General features: G+C 40.4%; 1 protein-coding gene across 1 annotated transcript in view; it reads left to right on the top strand.

Moving 5' to 3' along the window:
• PREX2 (phosphatidylinositol-3,4,5-trisphosphate dependent Rac exchange factor 2) overlaps positions 1-22248 on the top strand; it is a 435974-nt gene extending 413726 nt beyond the window's left edge. Inside the window, exon 40 of the mRNA XM_088471582.1 lies at positions 21348-22248. Coding sequence (XP_088327708.1) covers positions 21348-21393 — 46 coding nt within the window. The 3' untranslated portion in view covers positions 21394-22248. The remainder of the gene's footprint in view (positions 1-21347) is intronic.
• The last annotated feature ends 3108 nt before the right edge of the window (positions 22249-25356 follow it).

The raw sequence follows: 25356 nt of genomic DNA, 5'->3' as shown, positions 1-25356 counted from the left end.
AGCTGCACCCACCCCCCTATGCAGTTCCTTTTATACAGTGCCCCCAGTAGTGGTCCCCCTATGCAGTGCCCTCACCCTATGCAGTACCCGCCTATGCAGTGCCCCCCAGTAATGGTCCCCCTATGCAGTGCCTCCAGTAGTGGTCCCCCTATGCAGTACCTCCAGTAGTGATCCCCAAATGCCATGCCCCCAGTAGTGGTCCCCCTATGCAGTACCCCCAGTAGTGGTCCCTCTATGCAGTGCCTCCAGTAGTGCCTCATATACCGTGCCCACAGTAGTGGTCCCCCTATGCAGTGCCTCCAGTAGTGCCCCTTATACAGTGCCCCCAGTAGCGGTCCCCCCTATGCAGTCCCCCTATGCAGTGCCCCCAGTAGTAATAATGCCCCCTGTAGTAATGCCCCTGGTAATGTCCCTAAAAGTAATGCCCCCTGTAGTAGTGCCCCAGTAGTAATGCCCCTTGAAGTGCCCCCAGTAGTAAGGCCCCTGTAGTCCCCCCATATGATGCCCCCAGTAGTAAGGCCACTGTAGTGCCCCCATAGGATGCCCCCAGTAGTAAGACTCCTGTAATGCCCCCTATAGTGCCCCCAGTAGTAGTGCCCCCAAGAGTGAGCTCCGTCCTTAGGCTGCCGCCGGGGGGAGGGGAAAGCGGAGAGAAGGAGCGCCGATCAGCGGCGCACCTTCTCAATGCAGCTTCTCCTCAGCAGTGCCCAGATCGGCAGGGTGACAATGGAGCCAGTTGCCCCCTTCAGGGCTGGCCCCTGGCTGCAAATGATTCCATTGTCTCCAGGAGTTCTGCCACTGACGATGGATAAGTACCTGCCTGTATTTCTCAGCATTGAGGACACCAATAATCCTGACCAAATCCCCAACTTAATTTGCTGAAATGCAGCCCCAAACTTGCAAGGAACCTCCACCATGCTTCACTGTTGCCTGCAGACACTCCAGCCCTTAAGCGAACAAACTGCCTTCTGTTACAGCCAAATATTTAAAATTTTGACTCATCAGTACAGAGCACCTGCTGCCATTTTTCTGCACCCTAGTTCCTATGTTTTCGCGCATAGTTGAGTCGCTTGGTCTTGTTTCCACGTCAAAGGTATAGCTTTTTGGCCGCAATTCTTCCATGAAGACCACTTCTGGCAAGAATTCTCTGAACATTAGATGGATGTACCTGGGTCCCACTGGTTTCTGTCAGTTGTGAGCTGATGGCACTGCTGGACATCTTCCAATTTTGAAGGGAAGTAAGCATGATGTGTCTTTCATCTGATGCACTAAGTTTCCTTGGCCGACCACTGCATCTATGGTCTTCAACGTTGCTCGTTTCTTTATGCTTCTATAAAAAAGCTTGAACAACACATCTTGAAACCCCAGTCTGTTTTGAAATCTTTGCCGGGGAGAGTCCTTGCTGATGCAGTATAACTACCTTGTGTCTTGTTGCTGTGTTCAGTCTTGCCATGGTGTATGCCCTGTGACATGAAGCTGTCTTCCACAACCTCACCTTTGTAGCAGAGGTTGGCTGTTCCTCATCCAGTTTTAAGCCTCCTACACAGCTGTTTCTGTTAATAACTGTTTTTCAACCTACATATGAAAATGATGATCATTATTACATTTTTGGTATGATACACCCAGGGGCGTAGCGAGAGCAGAGCCAGTGGAGCTCATGCTATAGCCGTCTGCTCTAGCCAAGGGCGCCATCTGGATCACATTTATTATCCCCCCCCTCCATCAGAGCCGGATTAAGGCGGAAGCGCAGGGGGCGAGTAACCCCAGGCCCCCTTCTCTCTGCAACCTGCAACAAACCAGCTCATCTCCAGCCGTTTCGTGCTATTGTTAGCGCTGGAGGCTGGTGAATAGCAGAGTTCTCGTGATCCCGTCCCCGGCCAGTGTGATGGCCGGCACCTTTCTTCACTTGCTCTCCTCGGTGGTGATGTGACAAGCAGATCTGAGTTACCGAGACTGAACATGATGATAACGAGGTGCATGAGGCTGGACTCTGGAGCTGGCCTGCCCCTTGATGTTGGCACTCTGAGAGGAGGAGGACTGAACACAACACATCATGGTCAGTTAGAAAAACTGTAAGGATATGGGGGTGAGCTAATTAAATATATCATATAAGGGCTGGGGGTGGGGAATCCTTAAATATATTATATAAGGAGTTGGGAGGGGGGAAAATGACAAAAATAGTGGGAGACATTTACAACACATAATAGAATGGTTTATGTGTGTACTGTATATATAAACATTCAGTGTATATATATATATATATATATATATATATATATTTATATATACAGTCAGGTGCATAAATATTGGGACATTGACAGAATTTTCATATTTTGGCCTCTATTCACCACCACAAATGGCTTTGAAATGAAACAAACAAGATGTGCTTTAACTGCAGACTTTCAGATTTAATTTGAGGGTAATTACATCCAAATCAGGTGAACAGTGTAGGAATTACAACAGTTTCTATATGTGCCTCCCACTTTTTAAGGGGCCAAAAGTAATGGGACAAACTAAACAATCCTAAATCTAACTTTCACTTTTTAATACTGTGTTGCAAATCCTTTGAGGGCAATTACAGCCTGAAGTCTGGAACGCATAGACATCACCAGATGCTGGGTTTCATCCCTGGTGATGCTCTGCCAGGCCTCTACTGCAAATGTCTTCAGTTCCTGCTTGTTCTTGGGGTATTTTCCCTTCAGTTTTGTCTTCATCAAGTGAAATGCATGCTCAATCGGATTCAGGTCAGGGGATTGACTTGGCCATTGCATAACATTCCACTTTTTAGCCTTAAAAAACTCTTTGGTTGCTTTTGCAGTATGCTTCAGGTCATTGTCCATCTGCACTGTGAAGCGCCGTCCAATGAGTTCTGAAGCATTTGACTGAATATGAGCATATAATATTGCCCAAAACACTTCAGAATTCATTCTGCTGCTTTTGTCAGCAGTCGCTTCATCAATAAATACAAGGGAACCAGTTCCATTGGCAGCCATATATGCCCACACCATGATACTACCACCACCATGCCTCACTGATGAGGTGGTATGTTTTGGATCATGAGCAGTTCCTTTCCTTCTCCATACTTTTCTCTTCCCATCACTCTGGTACAAGTTGATATTTGTCTCATCTGTCCATAGGATGTTGTTCCAGAACTGTAATGGTTTTTTTAGATGTTGTTTGGCAAACTCTAATCTGGTCTTTCTGTGTTTGTGGCTGACCAATGGTATACATCTTGTGGTGAACCCTCTATATTCACTCTTGTGAAGTCTTCTCTTGATTGTTGACTTTGACATATATACACCTACCTTCTGGAGAGTGTTCTTGATTTGGCCAACTGTTGTGAAGGGGGTTTTCTTCACCAGGGAAATAATTCTTCTGTCATCCACCAAAGTTGTTTTCCGTGGTCTTCCGGGTCTTTTGGTGTTGCTGGGATCTCCGGTGCGTTCTTTCTTTTTAAGAATGTTCCAAACAGTTGATTTGGCCACACCTAATGTTTTTGCTATCTCTCTGATGGGTTTGTTTTGATTTTTCAGCTTAATGATGGCTTGCTTCACTGATAGTGACAGCTCTTTGGATCTCATATTGAGAGTCGACAGCAACTGATTCCAAATGCAAATGTCACACCTAGAATCAACTCCAGACCTTTTACCTGCTTAATTGATAATGAAATAACGAGGGAATAGCCCACACCTGTCCATGAAATAGCTTTTGAGTTGATAGTCCCATTACTTTTGGCCCCTTAAAAAGTGGGAGGCACATATAGAAACCGTTGTAATTCCTACACTGTTCACCTGATTTGGATGTAATTACCCTCAAAGTAAATCTGAAAGTCTGCAGTTAAAGCACATCTTGTTTGTTTCATTTCAAAGCCATTGTGGTGGTGAATAGAGGCCAAAATATGAAAATTCTGTCAATGTCCCAATATTTATGCACCTGACTGTATATACTGTATATGGCACAGCCATGCCCTTATATTAAGGCCGCGTGTAAAAAACTGCAATTCTCCCATAGAGAATTATGGAGGGGCATGTTATTTAAGGGGCTACACCTCAAAAGCTATTTGAGGTACTGAGCTGAAATTTGGCACGGGCGGGTAGAATTGTCATTCGGTGTTGCATGCCAAATTTCAGGTCATAAACATAAAAAATGAGGACTTGGGAGTAATCTAAAGTTCCAACTGTCAAAATTTTCTGACATTCTCAATTAGGACCTCTTTTCTGCTGTAGTCTATGGGATTTTTTGGGAAGGTAAAACTCAGGGTAGAGGGCGAATTTTGACTTGGGGTTTGTTTTATTAGGTAGCTATTGTGCCAGGGTAGGGCCTTTTAGGGTTCAGGTAAATTAGAAAGTTACAGTTTTTAAACTATTACCTCAAGAATCCGCCACTGTATAGATAGGACTTTTCAACTTGTTGCGCAGCCGCATTAGGAGCCTTCAGCAGGTGTAATCACTGTGGCTTCCCTTGGGTGTACCAAGATGGCCGTCGTGAGTACACGTGTGTGCGCAGGTATGTTTTAATAAAATTTTACTTTTCTACAGTGTATTGTGTGGTTTTTTAATGTTGCTTTTGGTGTGGAACTACAGTTACCGAAAATAAGTTTATGATCCCGCACTAGTTTCATAATCTTTAGAGTTTATATCATAATAAATGGCATTGACTCAGTAAATAAAGGGTGTAATATTAAACTATAATTGTTTGTTTTTGGTCCTTATTACTGATGTGCTACCACAAGCTCTATATATATATATGTTCCAAAAAATTAAAAAGAGAAAAAGTAGAGCAATTATTGTAGTGCACTATGTTGCCATTTCATTGGTCTGTTATTTATTAAAACATATTGATCTTTATTTCAATTCGATTAAAATATTTGACATATAGGGGTCATCACAACTGGCGAAATATTTTATTAAAATTAATTCAGTATTCAGTAAGATAGAAAGATGTGCATAAAGTATGAAATTTGGTGTACAATTATAAAAGAAATTCACACATGCCGCTGGTCGCGTATAGCCGTATTCCTATATGATAGAATAAATGTTAGTCTCCCCGTATTCTATTTATAATAACATGTGGATAGTGGATTTATTGATCTATACCCATTTATCCTTGATAAATGATATTAGGGAGAGATTTGTGAATCTACTGCAGATAAAATGTAGCAGTTGCCGTTATCATGAGCTTACAATGCAACTCTTCAGAAAGTAGCAATCTCTATTTTAGCTACTTCCGTAACATTTCACTCAGATACACAGTAATAGTTTGTCCACATTGTAGCTGTTACTGCATAAGGGCTAACTAGCTCCATGTAGTAATATAGAGCTAATCAGATTCTATAAATAACCCTGCCGTTTATCTTAATCAGGGAATATTGTGTACATAGTATCCCCTTACTCTGCTGCAGATATACACAGTTGTAATATCACATCATATTTGGTATTATAATTAAGTGTGGTCAGTCGGCATGTGGAAAGAAACGCCTTTCCACATGCCGACTGACCGCACTTAATTATAATACCAAATATGATGTGATATTACAACTGTGTATATCTGCAGCAGAGTAAGGGGATACTATGTACACAATATTCCCTGATTAAGATAAACGGCAGGGTTATCTATAGAATCTGATTAGCTCTATATTACTACATGGAGCTAGTTAGCCCTTATGCAGTAACAGCTACAATGTGGACAAACTATTACTGTGTATCTGAGTGAAATGTTACGGAAGTAGCTAAAATAGAGATTGCTACTTTCTGAAGAGTTGCATTGTAAGCTCATGATAACGGCAACTGCTACATTTTATCTGCAGTAGACACACAAATCTCTCCCTAATATCATTTATCAAGGATAAATGGGTATAGATCAATAAATCCACTATCCACATGTTATTATAAATAGAATACGGGGAGACTAACATTTATTCTATAATATAGGAATACGGCTATACGCGACCAGCGGCATGTGTGAATTTCTTTTTTAATTGTACACCAAATTTCATACTTTATGCACATCTTTCTATCTTACCGAATACTGAATTAATTTTAATAAAATATTTCGCCAGTTGTGATGACCCCTATATGTCAAATATTTTAATCGAATTGAAATAAAGATCAATATGTTTTAATAAATAACAGACCAATGAAATGGCAACATAGTGCACTACAATAATAGCTCTACTTTTTCTCTTTTTCGTTTTTTGGAACTACAGTTACCAGCAGGTCCGTAATGCCCCGCATGCTGATACTTGTGGTTCTCCTGCTCGGAGGCTTGCTGGGAACTGTAGTTACACAGCAAAAGCCAATATTCAAACTTTACTTGCTTCACACTTTACATAATCAACTGCCGGGGATAGCCCCGGGCTATCAGCATGGGCCTGGGGTGCCCTGGAGAGGGGGACCCCTTTTTTTGGGGAGGGGGGGTCCCCAGCTCCCCAGGGATCCCTGGCCTGACTAGCAGCCAGGAGTGATGCTTCGGCCGGGGGGCCCAGGTGAAAGGGCTCCCCTGGCTGTGGCATCACCCCCCTGCTAGAAAGGGTCCGGTGCTGGTTCTCGTAAATACGGGGGGACCCTACACATTTTTTGAGCCCTCTGTCACCCACTGATGCCCCCATTGCGCTGCACCGCTGCTACTGCTCTGCACAACCGCTGCTGCCGCTACCCCGCACGCCTACAGCCATCTCGCACTCTCACCTCCCAAACCACCTCCTGTGTGCTGTCCCCTCTTCCACCTGTGCTAGTGTACCATTTTGTTGCCCTTCTCTCCTGCAGGTGGCCCGGTTTGCTCATCCAAACCCTAATAGTTAATACATTTTAAAAAAGCTATGAAATTCCATAGACAAAAAACCTTACAGTTTCACATGTCCCATTAAGGCTGCTTAGACATGATCTTAAAATTCACAAAACCTATTGAATTTCTACCACTCAAACTCCAAAAAGCAATGAAATTACGATCATTAAGGCTGACGCCTTAATGGATGTGTTCCTTACGTAATATAGATTTGGTATGCCATGACACCTTGTGGTTAACTGCAGATTCAGCACTCTCACAGAGTGAGATTGCTGTCACTCAAAAAATGGTGGAGCTGCTAATTCACAGAATTGTGTGCTCATTGGAATACACACATGCAGTCTATGCAATTGATGTCTGAGCAGAACATACAGCTGCGTAGATGGGATAAGAGTATGGTGGATGGGGGAACAGGGGCAGAACTATGGGAGACAATGGAGGCACCTGCCTTCAGGTGCCAGCACTGAAGGGACACCTCCTCCATTGCCCATAATATATTCACCCCACTTAAGGCTATTTTATATTAGTGTTTTTGTGCATATGTAATAGATAGATAGATAGATAGATAGATAGATATGCACAATATATATTTTCCCTTTTTTATAGGGGGGGCACCAAATTAAAACTTGCCTCCGGGCGTCTGGGATGAACTTGCGCCACTGTGGGGGAAGGAGATATAGCGGTGTGGATGGGGCAGACAGAATAGCGTGTAGAGGGGAAGATTAGGCAGTACAGATGGGGGCGAGCCAAAGTGATGCAGATTGGTGGAAAATGGTGCACATGGGTGAGAGACAGAGTAGCACAGTTTGGGGGAACAGAGCAACATGAATAGTTGGTACAGAGTGGCATGGATGCGGGAAAACAGAGCAGCGCAGATGGGTAAAGCCAGACTGGTGTGGATGATGAATACAGACTAGCACAATGGGAGAACACACAACAGAAGGGATTGGGGAAGAAAGATTGTTGCAAATGGGTGGGAAGACAGAGTGGTATGGGTGGGAGGGACAGAGTGGTGCAGATGGAGGAATAAAGAGTGGCAGAGATGAGGGGAAGACAGAGTGACGTGGCTGGGGGCAAGGCAGTGGTGCAGATGGAAGGAAACACAGTGGCACGGATGCAGGAAGACAGGGCGGTGCACATGGGAAAAGACAAATTGGTGTGGATCAGGGCATGCAGACTAGCACAGTTGGGAGAACACACTGCTGTAGGGATTGGGGAAGTTATAGCAGCATGGAGGCTAGTGTACATGTATAGATAGAGTATGATAGTTTTAGCAATTTGGAAGCTGAATGTGTATAATGAATGAGATGGATGTATGGAGTGAGCAGGATGTTGGAACTCAGTGAAATTTTTGTGGTGACTGAATGGAATGATTGTGGGCACTGAGTGGGATGTGTGTGCCACATAACTGCTCAGACATCAGTTGCATAGACTGCATGTGTGTATTCCAATGAGCACACAATTCTGTGAATTAGTATCTCCACCATTTTGTGAGTGACAGCAATCTCACTCTGTGAGAGTGCTGAATCTGCCGTTAACCACATGGTGTCATGGCATACCAAATCTGTATTATGCAAGGAACACATCGGAATTTGCTTTGCTATATAATTAGATTTTTGTCTATGGAATGTACATATATACACACACACACACACACATATATGTGTGTATATATATATATATATATATATATATATATATGTATGTGTGCCCGCATTGCAGTAGTGCTGGTAGGACCTACCTGGCTAACTCATATAGATGCAGGGGTGGAGGCACACACACACAGCGGTCACAACTAGTGTTGACACCGGGGAAAGGGCCCCTCTGTCTTAAGTGCCCCGGGCCTCCTGAAGACTTAATCCGGCCTGCCCCCTGTCAGCCACTACTGACCGCCATGGACAGTTAACCCTGCCTGGCTCCTTCCCTACACCCTTCTCCTCCATCCCACCTCCGTCCCTCCACCCTTATACTCTGTCCTCTCTCCGACTCTCCTCCCTTCTGCTGAATCCCAACTTCCCCTGCCAGGGCTCTAATGCCGGAATCACTGTAGCGTGAATCTAAGTCAGCAGCTGGACTGTGACTGGAGAGGAGGCTGGGGTTTGGGAACGGACAGATGTGAATGTGCCCAGTAAAGAAGTGTTGCCTGTCCTCTAGGCACATCACAGTGGAGGGAAAGGTAGGTTGCAGCACATACATGGTGGACGGGTTGTACAGTGAAGGGTGAGTGTGTCCATTAGTAGGGGGTAGTGGTAATTGTGCCTAGTAGGAGTGGGAAGTATGTGTACCAAATGGGGAGTGTCCAGTCAGAGGGGGGTTTCAAATTGACGACCAGAACATGCACTATAATTACTTACTTTGTATCCTGCCTGTGCACTTCCAAACACTACTTTTATGGTCACACACTTTAGGTGGCGCAGGGGGTGGCAAAAAAGTGCTTGCTCCAGGCGCCGTGGCTTCACACTACACCTCTGGATACACCTGACTATAATCCTACAAAATCCCTGACTTTGTGCAAGTGTACCTAGAAGAATTGATGCTGTTTTGAAGGCAAGGGGTGGTCACACCAAATATTGATTTGATTTAGATTTATTTTCTGTTCATTCACTTTGCATTTTGTTAATTGCTAAAACTAAACTATTAACACTTTGCGATATCTGTGATAAGAAATTATAATTATCGGCTCTAAAATGTGATAATAAATAAGCCACTTGATATGGTATCTCTCCTCCTTACTGTCTATCCCCTCTGTGTCTCCCTCCCAACCTGACCCATTCTAGGAGGGATGCTCTGTTCCTGGACATCCCACCATTCTAGGTGGGAAATTGCTCTGTTCGTGGACATCCTGCCTAATTTATGATTGCTGTCACCTGTGTTGACTACTGTAGTTAATTGATAAGAAAGGTGTTTCACCACAGGTGATGGCAATCATAAATTAAGCAGTAAGTCCAGGAACAGAGCATTTTGTCCCTGTTGGGTGGTATGCTGTCTGTCTTTTTCTCCCCTTCAGATTGTAACCCTCACGAGCAGGGCTCTCTTCCCTCATGTGATTTTACCCTCCCTCGGTTATACCATCATCTTCTCCACACTGACTACATCTGTACCAAACCTTTGGGTTCAACAGCTGATACTACTTTTGTGGGTATTCTATCGCTTGTATCCCATATGTCTTTCGCACTGTTTCTGCTTATGTAGTTTGTGAGGTGCAGCGAAACCCCTTGTTGCACCATATAAAGTACAATATAATAATAACATAGTATACCAAAATAAAGGCAAAGCTGATGGTGGAATGGATAAAGGTTTGTCTATGGAACAGGAGACAGAGGGGCCAATTTATCAGGACCTATCAGATGATAGATAGATAGATAGATAGATAGATAGATAGATAGATAGATAGATAGATAGAGGTGTGTGTAGATAGATAGATAGATAGATAGAGGTGTGTGTAGATAGATAGATAGATAGATAGATAGATAGATAGATAGAGGTGTGTGTAGATAGATAGATAGATAAATAGATAGATAGAGGTGTGTGTAGATAGATAGATAGATAGAGGTGTGTGTAGATAGATAGATAGATAGATAGATAGATAGAGGTGTGTGTAGATAGATAGATAGAGGTGTGTGTAGATAGATAGATAGATAGAGGTGTGTAGATAGATAGATAGATAGAGGTGTATGTAGATAGATAGATAGATAGATAGAGGTGTGTGTAGATAGATAGATAGATAGATAGATAGAGGTGTGTGTAGATAGATAGATAGATAGATAGAGGTGTGTGTAGATAGATAGATAGATAGATAGATAGATAGAGGTGTGTGTAGATAGATAGATAGATAGAGGTGTGTGTAGATAGATAGATAGATAGATAGATAGAGGTGTGTGTAGATAGATAGATAGATAGATAGATAGATAGAGGTGTGTGTAGATAGATAGATAGATAGATAGATAGATAGATAGATAGAGGTGTGTGTAGATAGATAGATAGATAGAGGTGTGTGTAGATAGATAGATAGATAGATAGATAGAGGTGTGTGTAGATAGATAGATAGAGGTGTGTGTAGATAGATAGATAGATAGAGGTGTGTGTAGATAGATAGATAGATAGATAGATAGAGGTGTGTGTAGATAGATAGATAGATAGATAGATAGAGGTGTGTGTAGATAGATAGATAGATAGATAGATAGAGGTGTGTGTAGATAGATAGATAGATAGATAGATAGATAGATAGATAGAGGTGTGTGTAGATAGATAGATAGAGGTGAGTATAGATAGATAGATAGATAGAGGTGTGTGTAGATAGATAGATAGAGGTGTGTGTAGATAGATAGAGGTGTGTGTAGATAGATCGATAGAGGTGTGTGTAGATAGATAGATAGATAGATAGAGGTGTGTGTAGATAGATAGATAGATAGATAGATAGATAGAGGTGAGTATAGATAGATAGATAGATAGATAGATAGATAGATAGATAGATAGAGGTGTGTGTAGATAGATAGATAGATAGATAGATAGATAGATAGATAGATAGATAGATAGATAGATAGATAGAGGTGTGTGTAGATAGATAGAGGTGTGTGTAGATAGATAGATAGATAGATAGATAGAGGTGTGTAGATAGATAGATAGATAGATAGAGGTGTGTGTAGATAGATAGATAGATAGATAGAGGTGAGTATAGATAGATAGATAGATAGATAGATAGAGGTGTGTGTAGATAGATAGATAGATAGAGGTGTGTGTAGATAGATAGATAGATAGAGGTGTGTGTAGATAGATAGATAGAGGTGTGTGTAGATAGATAGATAGATAGATAGATAGAGGTGTGTAGATAGATAGATAGAGGTGTATGTAGATAGATAGATAGATAGATAGATAGAGGTGTATGTAGATAGATAGATAGATAGATAGATAGATAGAGGTGTGGATAGATAGATAGAGGTGTGTGTAGATAGATAGATAGATAGAGGTGTGTGTAGATAGATAGATAGATAGATAGATAGATAGATAGATAGAGGTGTGTGTAGATAGATAGATAGATAGATAGATAGAGGTGTGTGTAGATAGATAGATAGATAGATAGATAGAGGTGTGTGTAGATAGATAGATAGATAGATAGATAGAGGTGTGTGTAGATAGATAGATAGATAGATAGATAGATAGATAGATAGATAGATAGATAGATAGAGGTGAGTATAGATAGATAGATAGATAGAGGTGTGTGTAGATAGATAGATAGATAGATAGATAGAGGTGTGTGTAGATAGATAGATAGATAAATAGATAGATAGATAGATAGAGGTGTGTGTAGATAGATAGATAGATAGATAGATAGATAGATAGAGGTGTGTGTAGATAGATAGATAGATAGATAGATAGATAGATAGATAGAGGTGAGTATAGATAGATAGAGGTGTGTGTAGATAGATAGATAGATAGATAGAGGTGTGTGTAGATAGATAGATAGATAGATAGATAGATAGAGGTGTGTGTAGATAGATAGATAGATAGATAGATAGAGGTGTGTGTAGATAGATAGATAGATAGATAGATAGAGGTGTGTGTAGATAGATAGATAGATAGATAGATAGATAGATAGATAGAGGTGAGTATAGATAGATAGATAGATAGATAGAGGTGTGTGTAGATAGATAGATAGATAGAGGTGTGTGTAGATAGATAGATAGATAGATAGATAGATAGAGGTGTGTGTAGATAGATAGATAGAGGTGTGTGTAGATAGATAGATAGATAGAGGTGTGTGTAGATAGATAGATAGATAGATAGATAGATAGATAGAGGTGTGTGTAGATAGATATATAGATAGATAGATAGATAGATAGATAGAGGTGTGTGTAGATAGATAGATAGATAGATAGATAGAGGTGTGTGTAGATAGATAGATAGATAGATAGATAGATAGATAGATAGAGGTGTGTGTAGATAGATAGATAGATAGATAGATAGAGGTGAGTATAGATAGATAGATAGATAGATAGATAGATAGATAGAGGTGTGTGTAGATAGATAGATAGATAGATAGAGGTGTGTGTAGATAGATAGATAGATAGAGGTGTGTAGATAGATAGATAGATAGATAGATAGAGGTGTATATAGATAGATAGATAGAGGTGTGTGTAGATAGATAGATAGATAGAGGTGAGGATAGATAGATAGATAGATAGATAGATAGATAGATAGATAGAGGTGTGTGTAGATAGATAGATAGATAGATAGATAGAGGTGTGTGTAGATAGATAGATAGAGGTGTGTGTAGATAGATAGATAGATAGATAGAGGTGTGTAGATAGATAGATAGATAGAGGTGTATGTAGATAGATAGATAGATAGATAGATAGATAGATAGAGGTGTGTGTAGATAGATAGATAGATAGAGGTGTGTGTAGATAGATAGATAGATAGAGGTGTGTGTAGATAGATAGATAGAGGTGTGTGTAGATAGATAGATAGAGGTGTGTAGATAGATAGATAGATAGAGGTGTATGTAGATAGATAGATAGATAGATGTGTGTGTAGATAGATAGATAGATAGATAGAGGTGTGTGTAGATAGATAGATAGATAGATAGATAGATAGATAGATAGATAGATAGATAGATAAATAGATAGATAGATAGAGATGTGTGTAGATAGATAGATAGATAGAGGTGTGTGTAGATAGATAGATAGATAGATAGATAGATAGATAGATAGAGGTGTGTGTAGATAGATAGATAGATAGATAGATAGAGGTGTGTGTAGATAGATAGATAGATAGATAGAGGTGTGTGTAGATAGATAGATAGAGGTAAGTATAGATAGATAGATAGATAGATAGATAGATAGATAGATAGATAGATAGATAGATAGAGGTGTGTGTAGATAGATAGATAGATAGATAGAGGTGTGTGTAGATAGATAGATAGATAGATAGAGGTGTGTAGATAGATAGATAGATAGAGGTGTATGTAGATAGATAGATAGATAGATAGATAGAGGTGTGTGTAGATAGATAGATAGATAGAGGTGTGTGTAGATAGATAGATAGATAGAGGTGTGTGTAGATAGATAGATAGAGGTGTGTAGATAGATAGATAGATAGAGGTGTATGTAGATAGATAGATAGATAGATGTGTGTGTAGATAGATAGATAGATAGATAGATAGAGGTGTGTGTAGATAGATAGATAGATAGATAGATAGATAGATAAATAGATAGATAGATAGATAGAGATGTGTGTAGATAGATAGATAGATAGATAGAGGTGTGTGTAGATAGATAGATAGATAGATAGATAGATAGATAGATAGAGGTGTGTGTAGATAGATAGATAGATAGATAGATAGATAGATAGAGGTGTGTGTAGATAGATAGATAGATAGATAGATAGAGGTGTGTGTAGATAGATAGATAGAGGTAAGTATAGATAGATAGATAGATAGATAGATAGATAGATAGAGGTGTGTGTAGATAGATAGATAGATAGATAGAGGTGTGTGTAGATAGATAGATAGATAGATAGAGGTGTGTGTAGATAGATAGATAGATAGATAGATAGATAGATAGAGGTGTGTGTAGATAGATAGATAGATAGATAGAGGTGAGTGTAGATAGATAGATAGATAGATAGAGGTGTGTGTAGATAGATAGATAGATAGATAGATAGATAGATAGAGGTGTGTGTAGATAGATAGATAGATAGAGGTGTGTGTAGATAGATAGATAGATAGATAGATAGAGGTGAGTATAGATTAGATAGATAGATAGATAGATAGATAGATAGATAGATAGATAGATAGATAGATAGAGGTGTGTGTAGATAGAGGTGTGTAGATAGATAGATAGATAGATAGAGGTGTGTGTAGATAGATAGATAGATAGATAGATAGATAGATAGATAGATAGAGGTGTGTGTAGATAGATAGATAGATAGAGGTGTGTGTAGATAGATAGATAGATAGATAGATAGATAGAGGTGTGTGTAGATAGATAGAGGTGTGTGTAGGTAGATAGATAGATAGATAGATAGATAGATAGAGGTGTGTGTAGATAGATAGATAGATAGAGGTGTGTGTAGATAGATAGATAGATAGATAGATAGATAGAGGTGTGTGTAGATAGATAGATAGATAGATAGATAGATAGATAGAGGTGTGTGTAGATAGATAGATAGATAGATAGAGGTGAGTGTAGATAGATAGATAGATAGATAGAGGTGTGTGTAGATAGATAGATAGATAGATAGATAGAGGTGTGTGTAGATAGATAGATAGATAGATAGAGGTGTGTGTAGATAGATAGATAGATAGATAGATAGATAGAGGTGAGTATAGATTAGATAGATAGATAGATAGATAGATAGATAGATAGATAGATAGAGGTGTGTGTAGATAGAGGTGTGTAGATAGATAGATAGATAGATAGATAGAGGTGTGTGTAGATAGATAGATAGATAGATAGATAGATAGAGGTGTGTGTAGATAGATAGATAGATAGATAGAGGTGTGTGTAGATAGATAGATAGATAGATAGAGGTGTGTGTAGATAGATAGAGGTGTGTGTAGGTAGATAGATAGATAGATAGATAGATAGATAGAGGTGTGTGTAGATAGATAGATAGATAGAGGTGTGTGTAGATAGATAGATAGATAGATAGATAGATAGAGGTGTGTGTAGATAGATAGATAGATAGATAGATAGATAGATAGATAGATAGATAGATAGATAGATAGAGGTGTGTGTAGATAGATAGATAGATAGATAGAGGTGAGTGTAGATAGATAGATAGATAGATAGAGGTGTGTGTAGATAGATAGATAGATAGATAGATAGATAGATAGATAGATAGATAGATAGAGGTGTGTGTAGATAGATAGATAGATAGATAGATAGAGGTGTGTGTAGATAGATAGATAGATAGATAGATAGAGGTGAGTATAGATAGATAGATAGATAGATAGATAGATAGATAGATAGATAGATAGATAGATGTGAGGCATGACGAAAAAAAACACATTTTTATTATAAAGCAGCCTCTTACACAAGACCATCGGAGGCCAGGGGAATGTCAAAAGAAAAATGAGTTTTAGATTGTTTTTCTTTCTTTTGTTTTTTCATCTCTTTTCTTGTCCAGTTGACAATAAAGCTTTGCAGTCAGGTTTATTTTTTTTTATGACATGCACAGAAATGTTTATGAGACTGAGAGCACATACTGTTTGTTCTTTTTTCGTACAGTAATAGGAAAAATCTCTTTCATAATAGATTACAGGATTTATGGCGCAGCTCGCCTGTGTCAGGTATCACATTAGAGAAAGCAGAGCTGCACAATATTAGATGATTATTTTCAAAACTGTAAACAAATAATGTAATAAAACAGCAGGGCAAATCAGCAGGGCCCTGGCTGTAATGGACACAAAGTTTGACCAGCTCAGAGAATGATGTGCTGATCCTACATCATTACTAAAGGATTGCCTAGAGACGTGTGTCTTTTCCAACTCGCAGCCATCTCCATCACATTGATCACTTTCTAGTTTTACAGTTTCAGATTATCCTCTTCCAACTAAAGCAATACTTAAGTATCTAATGTAACTATGATACATGATTCAGACAGTATGATACGAGTACAGTCAGACACTTTAGCTTTGGAAAAAGAAGTTCAAGGTCTTTCATTTCCTGTACTATTTGCATTAATATATACGCCATTAATTCATGCAGTACATTGGATAGACATATATATATATATATAAATGTGTATATATATCTATATATATATATATATATATAGCAATAGAATAGCGGCACTCAGGAGACTCCTTAATGCGGTGAAAAAGTGACTTTACTACAGCAGTGAGAGGGGAATATGTTATAGAGGTGAGAGAGGGGACTGTGTTAATACACAGATTAGGGAGGGTAATGTGTTACTATAGAGGTAAGGGATGGAATGTGTTACTACACAGGCAAGGGTGGGAAGTATGTTACAAAACAGGTGAGGGAGGGGAATGTCAAATGTGTTACTACGGGGTAAGGGAGGGGAATGTGTTACTACAGAGGTGAGTGTGGAGAATGTGTTACTACAGGGATGAGCGGGGGTAATGTGCTACTTCAGAGGCGAGGGAGGGGAAGAAGTTACTACAGGTGTGAATCAGGGTAATGTGTTACAACAGGTGTGTGGGAGGAATAGTTTTTCTTCACAGGTGGGGGAAGGGAATGTTGAATGTATTACAAAACGGGCGAGGGAGGGAAATGTGTTACTACAGAGGTGAGCGAGGATAATGTGTTACTACAGAGGTGAGGGAGTGGAATGTCTTACTATAGCAGTGATGCATTACTATAGAGGGGAAGGATTAATGTGTTACTGGAGTAGTGAGATGGAAATGGAAACAGTAAATATCTAAGGTCTACCCGGGTAAAACCGAGTACATCAGCTAGTATACAGTATATATATATATATATATATAAAACAAATATCCTGACTGACTCATCAACGTCCAGCTCAAACCCCAGGACCTAGAAACATAAAAATTGGGGAGTACATGACTTTCCTGATGTAGGCACCCACTAAGCAGGGATTTTCTGAAAGTCGACACCTAAGAGGTTGAAAAGGGCTAAAATGTTTCCTACCCCTGTGCAATGTCCTGACTTGACTGACTCATCAACGCCCTGTCCAAACCTCTTGACCTATAAACATGAAATTAGGGGAGTATATTTCTTCCATGATACAGGCACCCACTATGCAGGGATTTTTTGAAAGTTGACTCCTAAGGGGGTGAAAAGGGCTAAAATGTTTCCTCCCCTGTGCAAATTTCTGACTTACTGACTCATCAATGTCCTGCCCAAACCCCTTGACCTAGAAACATGAAATTCAGGGAGTTTATTCTTTCCAAGCTCATTGTCTGGGTCGAGTGGAGGCTTCAGAGGTGGGGCTGCCACGCAGTCCAATATTCAAATAGCGGAGCCACACCAACTGCCAGTTGTTTTTGGCAGCATTTGGGATGACAGTTGGGGTGGCTCCCCTATTTAAATATTGGACTGTGCTGCTTCCCCACCTCTGGAGTCTAAGGACTAGATTCAATCCACTTGGATACTTCACTCGCTTTGTATTTGGCTTTTTCATTTTCTCGAACATGGCCATTGAGGCAGAGCCTACCTATTCCGGTACCTGTCGTGTCTCATGTATGACACTCAGCTAATGGCTACCCGGGTGACATCGGGCACATCAGCTACTATGTGTGTACATATATATGTTGTGATATATCTGGGGTAATTAGCTTGGTAAAGGGGTCAGTGGTGCAGTGTCTAGGTGCACAACAAGGGTCCACACACAGCTTTGCAGGTATAAATGAGATTAAATTAGGGATGTGCAGGCTCGGATAGGTTCGAGTTTGCACGTGGAGTTCGGATTTTTCCCTCCAAAAAAACGGAACTCAGAACGAGGCAAAACGTCATCTTACATGGACGAACATCATCATTCCTGGACAAAAGACCAGGAATGATGATGTTCGTCCATGTAAGATGACGTTTTGCCTCGTTCTGAGTTCCGTTTTTTTGGAGGGAAAAATCCGAACTCCACGTGCAAACTCGAACCTATCCGAGCCTGCACATCCCTAGATTAAATGGTGCTTTACTGTCAGCATTTCAGTAACAAAATGATAAGCGATCTAGCCCCCATCCAGGGCACTACCTCACGTGTAAGTCCTAACTAACAGGGCTGTATGTATTACACTTATTTATCAAAGTGGCTAAAACAAGTACCTGATTAATAAATCGGCCTCATAGGATTTGGAGAGGTTTTTCATCAACTTCATAAATCTAGAACAGACTCAGAAAAATGACGTGACCACAATTATCGTAAAATTAGAAATTCCACCTTAAATCTGTGTACTTAACTAATCTTAGTATAATGGAACTGGCAATGCTAGAATACCATTTTGCACAAAACGTACCAAGCAGATAAAATTAATGATTTGTATTTCAGAAGTGTAGCCTGTTAGGGGAAGCACTGTCTTTGAGGTATTAGACCTTAAACACAATGTTAATATTAATTTGATTTGTTTATATTGCAGAAATATTTTAGACTCAGTCAGAACTTGCCTAATAAATAGCTTAATGCCAGGAGTTTTCTTACTGCAGTTCATCAATTCAGATGTAGCAAAGGAAATCAGTATTTATCAGATGGATAGAAATGAATCTCTATAATAAAATTGTCAGACCTGATACCAGTGAATACCCAGCATTCATGTTTCACACCAAGTAAGACGCTCTTCTGTGATCATTTTTCTGTATGCCCCACCACCTGGATCTGTGCTTAGAGAGAACTGATTGATATAGTGCAGCTGCAGTTTAGAATAGGAATAGATGATAGAACATTCCAAAGCATGTACAGTACCAGTAAATAAAAAAATCCCTCAATAAAATATTTATAGAGAACCGTACATCAGTAGTCTACGTTCACAGAAGGAATGTGGAGAAAGTATGTTTTTTTGGAGGGGGGTGAACACCTATGGGTAGATTTACTAAACTTTCTAAAACAGACATAGCAATCAATCATATTCTATAATTTTCTATGGAAGGAGGTAAGCAAGTTAGTTATTATAATTCACAGAATAAGTAGTCTGTTTCCAAATGCTGTAGACAACAAATAACACAGTGAGATGTTAAACTGTGTGAAGAATGTGTACAGTATAGCCAGATCAATCATTAGGCAACCTAGGCTCCTGTCTAGGGTTCAGTTTACACTGAGAGAACCAGATTAGCCATACCCAGGGAAGCAGCGAGGGTGGTTCCAGTGGAGCATGAGCTCCAAACGCCAAAATGGACAGAGGGCACCATTCAGGGTTCTGGAATTCATGGGGAGCTGCACAGTATGACGGCCGCCTGTTAGTTTTATCTCGGTTTGTTTGCTCTATATCCTAAATAAATTAAGGATCTGAGATCCGTTTCTACATTTCATGTACCCTCAAACTGCCCAGATTACCTCCACCCCGGCCCTCCCTCCTCTGTGATCATCTTCTGTCACCTCCCATTTCCTGTCAGATTGATTACATTCACCTCTTTAATTCCCTCCCCTATCTACCATGGGATCGGCTCCCCTGTCCTCTACTTTGTTATTAGCTTCTGCCACCACCCCTCTCTGATCAACTCTTTGTCCCTCCCCTCTCCTTTCTTATTGGTTTCTGCCACCTCCCCTCTCTGATCAACTCTTTGTCCCTCCCCTTTCCTTTCTTATTGGCTTCTGTCACCACCCCTCTCTGATCAATTCTCTGTCCCTCCCCTCTCCTTTCTTATTGGCTTCTGTCACCACCCCTCTCTAATCAACTCTTTGTCCCTCCCCTCTCCTTTCTTATTGGCTTCTGTCACCACCCCTCTCTGATCAATTCTCTGTCCCTACCCTCTCCTTTCTTATTGGCTTCTGTCACCACCCCTCTCTAATCAACTCTTTGTCCCTCCCCTCTCCTTTCTTATTGGCTTCTGCCACCACCCCTCTCCTCTCCTTTTCTTTTTGTCAGGTACGAGTTTCAAAAAAAGTCACTGCTTTGCTTTTTAAAGTAATGAGGTGTTCCCAGGCATGACCACAAAGTGTTATTTGAAAGGTCTTTTAAAAAATACTGTATTAGGAGACCTGAACTAATGGTGGTAGACAGAACATGACATGGTTAGTAGTACTCACATTAATATACAGTAGGTGCAATGTATATTTGCGAAGTAGGAGCATAGATGAGAAGGGAGCTTCCCATAGGTGTTCCCACTCCAGTGATAGCTGCTTGGGGCCACAACATGCACTTTCTCCGGGCGCCATGGTTCCACGCTACTCCCCTGGCCATACCCATATTTATGTTTTGTTTTCTTTATGACAAATGGTGAGGAGAAGGGGGAGCCAAACCAGTAGGTCACCTAGGGCCCCATCATTGGCACACCTATAACAGGAGCAGGGAGTGCAGTGCACACGGGCCCCTGGGTCCAGGAATACCCACACCAAACACCCTGCACCCATTGATATGACAAGCCTACATATAAATATACTTACTCCCTCTGGAGTCCCATGTTAGCCGGCACTGCGGCCATTTTCCAGCTCGGTAGAGAAGTCTCAGGGAACATAGTGCAGGCGCCATGTTCCTGGGGACTTGAGCAGCAGACTGACTGTGGCACAAAGCCAGAGTCTACTGCGCTGCTGGAGAGGATGGAGGCTGCCCACGGACCCCCTCCTCTCTTAAACCGCCCCTTGCCTCCATGAGGTTTTAATCCGACTCTTGAGTCAGTCATAACAAGAGCTGATAGGAGGAGATCAGTCTAGGTGTAGTTTATTCAATGGAAGAAACTGCTGAAAATTTGTCAGTTTCCAAAAACAAGAAACTCTTGCCTCAGTAAAGGGGTTATTTCTGTACTGAATATGGGAGCACAGAAGATGTACATAGTAGCATTCAATAATAATACTACTGTATAACACTGCAGGGGCAGCACAGTCATTCTTTTAAAGAAATGCATTGTTGTGAACCAACCTATACACCATAACCTAATATATATGGACTGCTCATTAAAAAGCGCATATTTCTGCTTTGTCATTCCTGCTAGGTTGTACAAGCTGTGCCAGCCACCGCCTGCCGATGATGAGCCCTGAACATGTCCACCGTTGAATCAAATGGATAATTGCAAATAGAACTTATTTCATGACCGCTCTTGCAAATGTGGTTATTGAGTATGCAAGAGGCCTCTCATCTGCTTTCACATGGACAAAACACATTCACTAAAACCTTTAAGGACTATATGCCGACAGCATATATTGTACACTGGAATCCCATTGGATAAAGCACTTATGTGTTGTAAAGAATTTAAGAAGGACATTGAATGTAGAAAGATTTTGGATTGCGATTCAACATCTATTTCCACGTACAAACAAACGGGACCTATTCTAATTTCTTTTTTTGTATTAATTATGTCAGAGAAAATGGAAGTATTATATTTCAAAATGGAAGCATTTATATCCACTTTGTTATCAATAAACTGCAACATATCTAATATATGTCATCATTCTGTATAACTGTATACAGAAATCCAGATGGACCTTCTTTTCACTGTGCATCAGAAAATAGATCTTGCTAATTAGAGAGCAATAGAACACTAACCTATTAATAATGTAAACTGTATTGGGATTGCCAGTCAATAGACATGAATTCATGAGAATGTATGAAATAATATTATTTTGCTAAAATATGTCACATTTTCATTTGTTCAATATACTAGTAACACATTATATTAGATGTAGTGTTTGTGCTCAGCTGATCTGTATGTGTCTTAAATCCGAGCCACCTACTTGTGTGGCATAATTCTTTTAAGACTCTGCTTTGTTATAATGCATCATAGCATGAACAAACTGGCCATTTAAAGTCTTTTTCCTATCAAGTTATTTTCAACTAATAGTCTGCTCTAATGAATGTATTTTTTTTTTAAATCATTGTAGGTGCTTAAACCGTTTTATAAAGATATATTTAACTTACTAGCTATATTGTAACAGAAGAATCCTTGAGCATGGCTGCTGCTGCTGGGAGTGGATTTTCTCATCCCAGAAGGGGACCAGGAAGACTTCTAGTAGTGCTTTTAATATGAAAAAGCATTTCCCATCCTGTACAGGGACATTAAAAAAAACATAGTTAGTTAGTGGCCTCAAGCGTAAGATCTATGATTTAAGGCAGGGGTAGTCAACCCTGGTCCTCGAGAGCTACCAACAGTGCATGTTATCCAGGTCTCCTCACAGCATCACAAGTGTGATAATTAACTCCACCTGTGGATCTTTATAAATGTGTTGGAGAGTAATGAATACACCTGTGCACCAGCTAGGTCATCTGGAAAATGTGAACTGTTAGTAGCTCTCGAGGACCGAAGTTGGCTACCCCTGATTTAAGGCCTTGCGTTGTGTCTTTCTTGAGAATCTTGCGCCTGCTTCTGTGGCTAGGAGTGGATTTTCATCCCAGAAGGGGACCAGGAAGAGTGGTTTCCAAAAACAATTGACTGTTATATAATCCTTTGCAAACCTTCCAAAAAAGCATTTCCCAAGCTGTACAGGGACATAAAAAAACATAGTTAATTAGTGGCCTTCAAACTGCCATTGTACCCACTGTCCACTTAACCAGAGCAGATATTGTGGACAAGTGGAACAGAGCAGAAAATGCAACATTTAAGATCTAAGGTTTAAGTCTTATGTTGAATTCTTGAGCACCATGCCTGCTGCTGGGAGTGGATTTTCATCCCAGAAGGGATGAAGACATTGTTTCGTCTTCCCAACGGACACAGATAAGAAGAGATGTAAATAACTACTGGCAGGAAAAAGAGGCAATTTGGAGGCCCTTACAGAAAACTGCCTTTGCTTTACTTGAGCTGCCCACCTTCCAGTGTGTACTCAGAAAGAGTTTTCAGCACAGCCTGGAACCTTGTCAGTGATCAGCATGAGACTATTTCCCCAAAATGTGGAAATGATTATGTCATCAAAATGTCAATTACGTGCAAAAATTACAGAGGTACTTGCAATGGCGGATTCCAGCGGGGACAAATTAATATTGTGTGAAGAGGATGATGTATATACATCACCCTAGATTATGCCATCACCCAAGCCTATATCGTCACCCTAAGGATACTGCCTTTGAACCTCTATATACCCCTGCCTATACCTTCTAATATCCTTCCTATAAACCTCTAAGGATGACACTAATTTGCGTACGCAGTCATCCAGTAAATAAAGACTCCAGACTTAGAACATGTGTTTCCAAAGCACAAAGTATTAAGTAAAATACAGCAGTTACACGCTAGGATCCTCATATAATCTTAGCGCAAAGAGATTATACTGACCCAAGTACAATTATACATACGCAGCGCTCTATGGTCCAGATGTTAGGCATCAGCAAGAAACCCCTCATCAATCAGCATTCAGCACAAAGACTAGGAACCCAGGGTCAGCACACATATTTATACCCCCCAGAAATAAACAACCTAAAGGAGAGGGCATATGCTACAAGGCATTTAACAGGTTGATTCAAATAGACACAACCCAGCCTCTAACAACTGTGGGTCTCTGGTTTCCTGCCACATGCAATCATCCTAACAGTTGTTCATATTATGTACATTTTGTTGCTTGAAGTCTCTGCGGTCCATAAGTTGAGAATGCATGATGCGATCTCCACACCGATGGTACCGGAATACTGTTGAAAGAGTACGCATCAGTACAATACCAATCACTGCTTACTTATCATGTATAATATCTTAGTTACCAAATAATCTTTATTTCACAGCATCTATGCTAAATGAACAAACTTAAATCTTATACTTTAAAGCTTATTAAACCTTTTATGTGAATATGTAATGTGTAAGTATGCGGGGTGTGATGTAAAGATGCTCGTTAACTTGGGGCAGATGCATGTGCATGAAGCTAATAAACAGTGTTTTCATACAGGATCTTATGCATTCGCTAATATGCAATTGTGCATATTAATGTGTGTATGAGAAAATGGTGCACTTAAATCTCAATTAAACTAAGTGAACACCTAGCAGTGTGGAATGCTGAGCATTATAGTTCCACACGCCCCCCCTCTCTCAGCAGCCCCCACCCTTCCCAGGCTCAAAAGCACAGTCCTTTGTTCTCCCAGGTTTTTGTGTAAATGCAAATTAGCACAGCTACAAGACCCAAACCTCAGATAACACTCTTGGCTTTGAAGGTATTTTATTGCAGGAAGCCTGCTAATGTAAGGTGCTAAAAACGACCCTCTTGCTGTATTCGAGCAGGGCCACCTGGAGTGAGAGCAGACGTTATGTCCAGGAAGCTTATCTACACAGGCTAGTTGTCACGTGGCCATTTGCACTGTTTAGCTAATGCAATCCAATTTTGAAAATATATACTTTAGGGGAATTATAATAATATACACTTTATCCAGAGCACCGAAACTACGTAAAGTCATGAAATGGGCTTTTGGTGAATCGCCGTAACTTATGGCGATGGTCACAGATGCAATCGCATGATGCTAATAGTAATATCGCCACATGTACTAAAATGTGAGTTTATCTAAAATGGCGCTTAGGCGGCCATTCGCAAAATGGTGTCTTGCGATCTCATTTCCAAGATGGCGTCTTTTGCGACCAGTCGCAAGATGGTGTCGCTGCGATTCAATTTTAAACTGATCTTGTCTCAGCCAATAATCCAGCTTTGACAACCCCATCCTGTGTTGTGTATAAATTACAGCTGTGCTCCCTGTTAGATTGGGGATTCATTGTCCACTATAGTGGATGTTAGCTCCATTTTAGTCCATATCAACACCACACCCCCTACACATCTTCTGACCTGGGCTACAGGAGGAGCAGCTGCACTCTGGAATATGGTTGCATGGAGTTGCCCCTCTGCCTCGCTGAAATTCAGGTAGAGGGGCCATGGGTAGGGAGTAGGGACACTATAATCAGAGAATGCAGTTTTAGCTGCTTTGTTCCATTTTTTAAACCATATCCTCTATTTTCACCTTTAAAAATGTTTATGCAAATCTCAGCAGAGGCGTTTTGTGATGCCATGGCTAACACGCACACACACACACAAAACACATTGATT

The sequence above is a fragment of the Taudactylus pleione genome, unplaced genomic scaffold, assembly GCF_031769625.1.
Source record: "Taudactylus pleione unplaced genomic scaffold, aTauple2 ptg000114l, whole genome shotgun sequence".
Taxonomy (NCBI): domain Eukaryota; kingdom Metazoa; phylum Chordata; class Amphibia; order Anura; family Myobatrachidae; genus Taudactylus; species Taudactylus pleione.
Note: the sequence above shows the minus strand (reverse complement) of the source record. Positions and strands in the feature narration are given on the sequence as shown.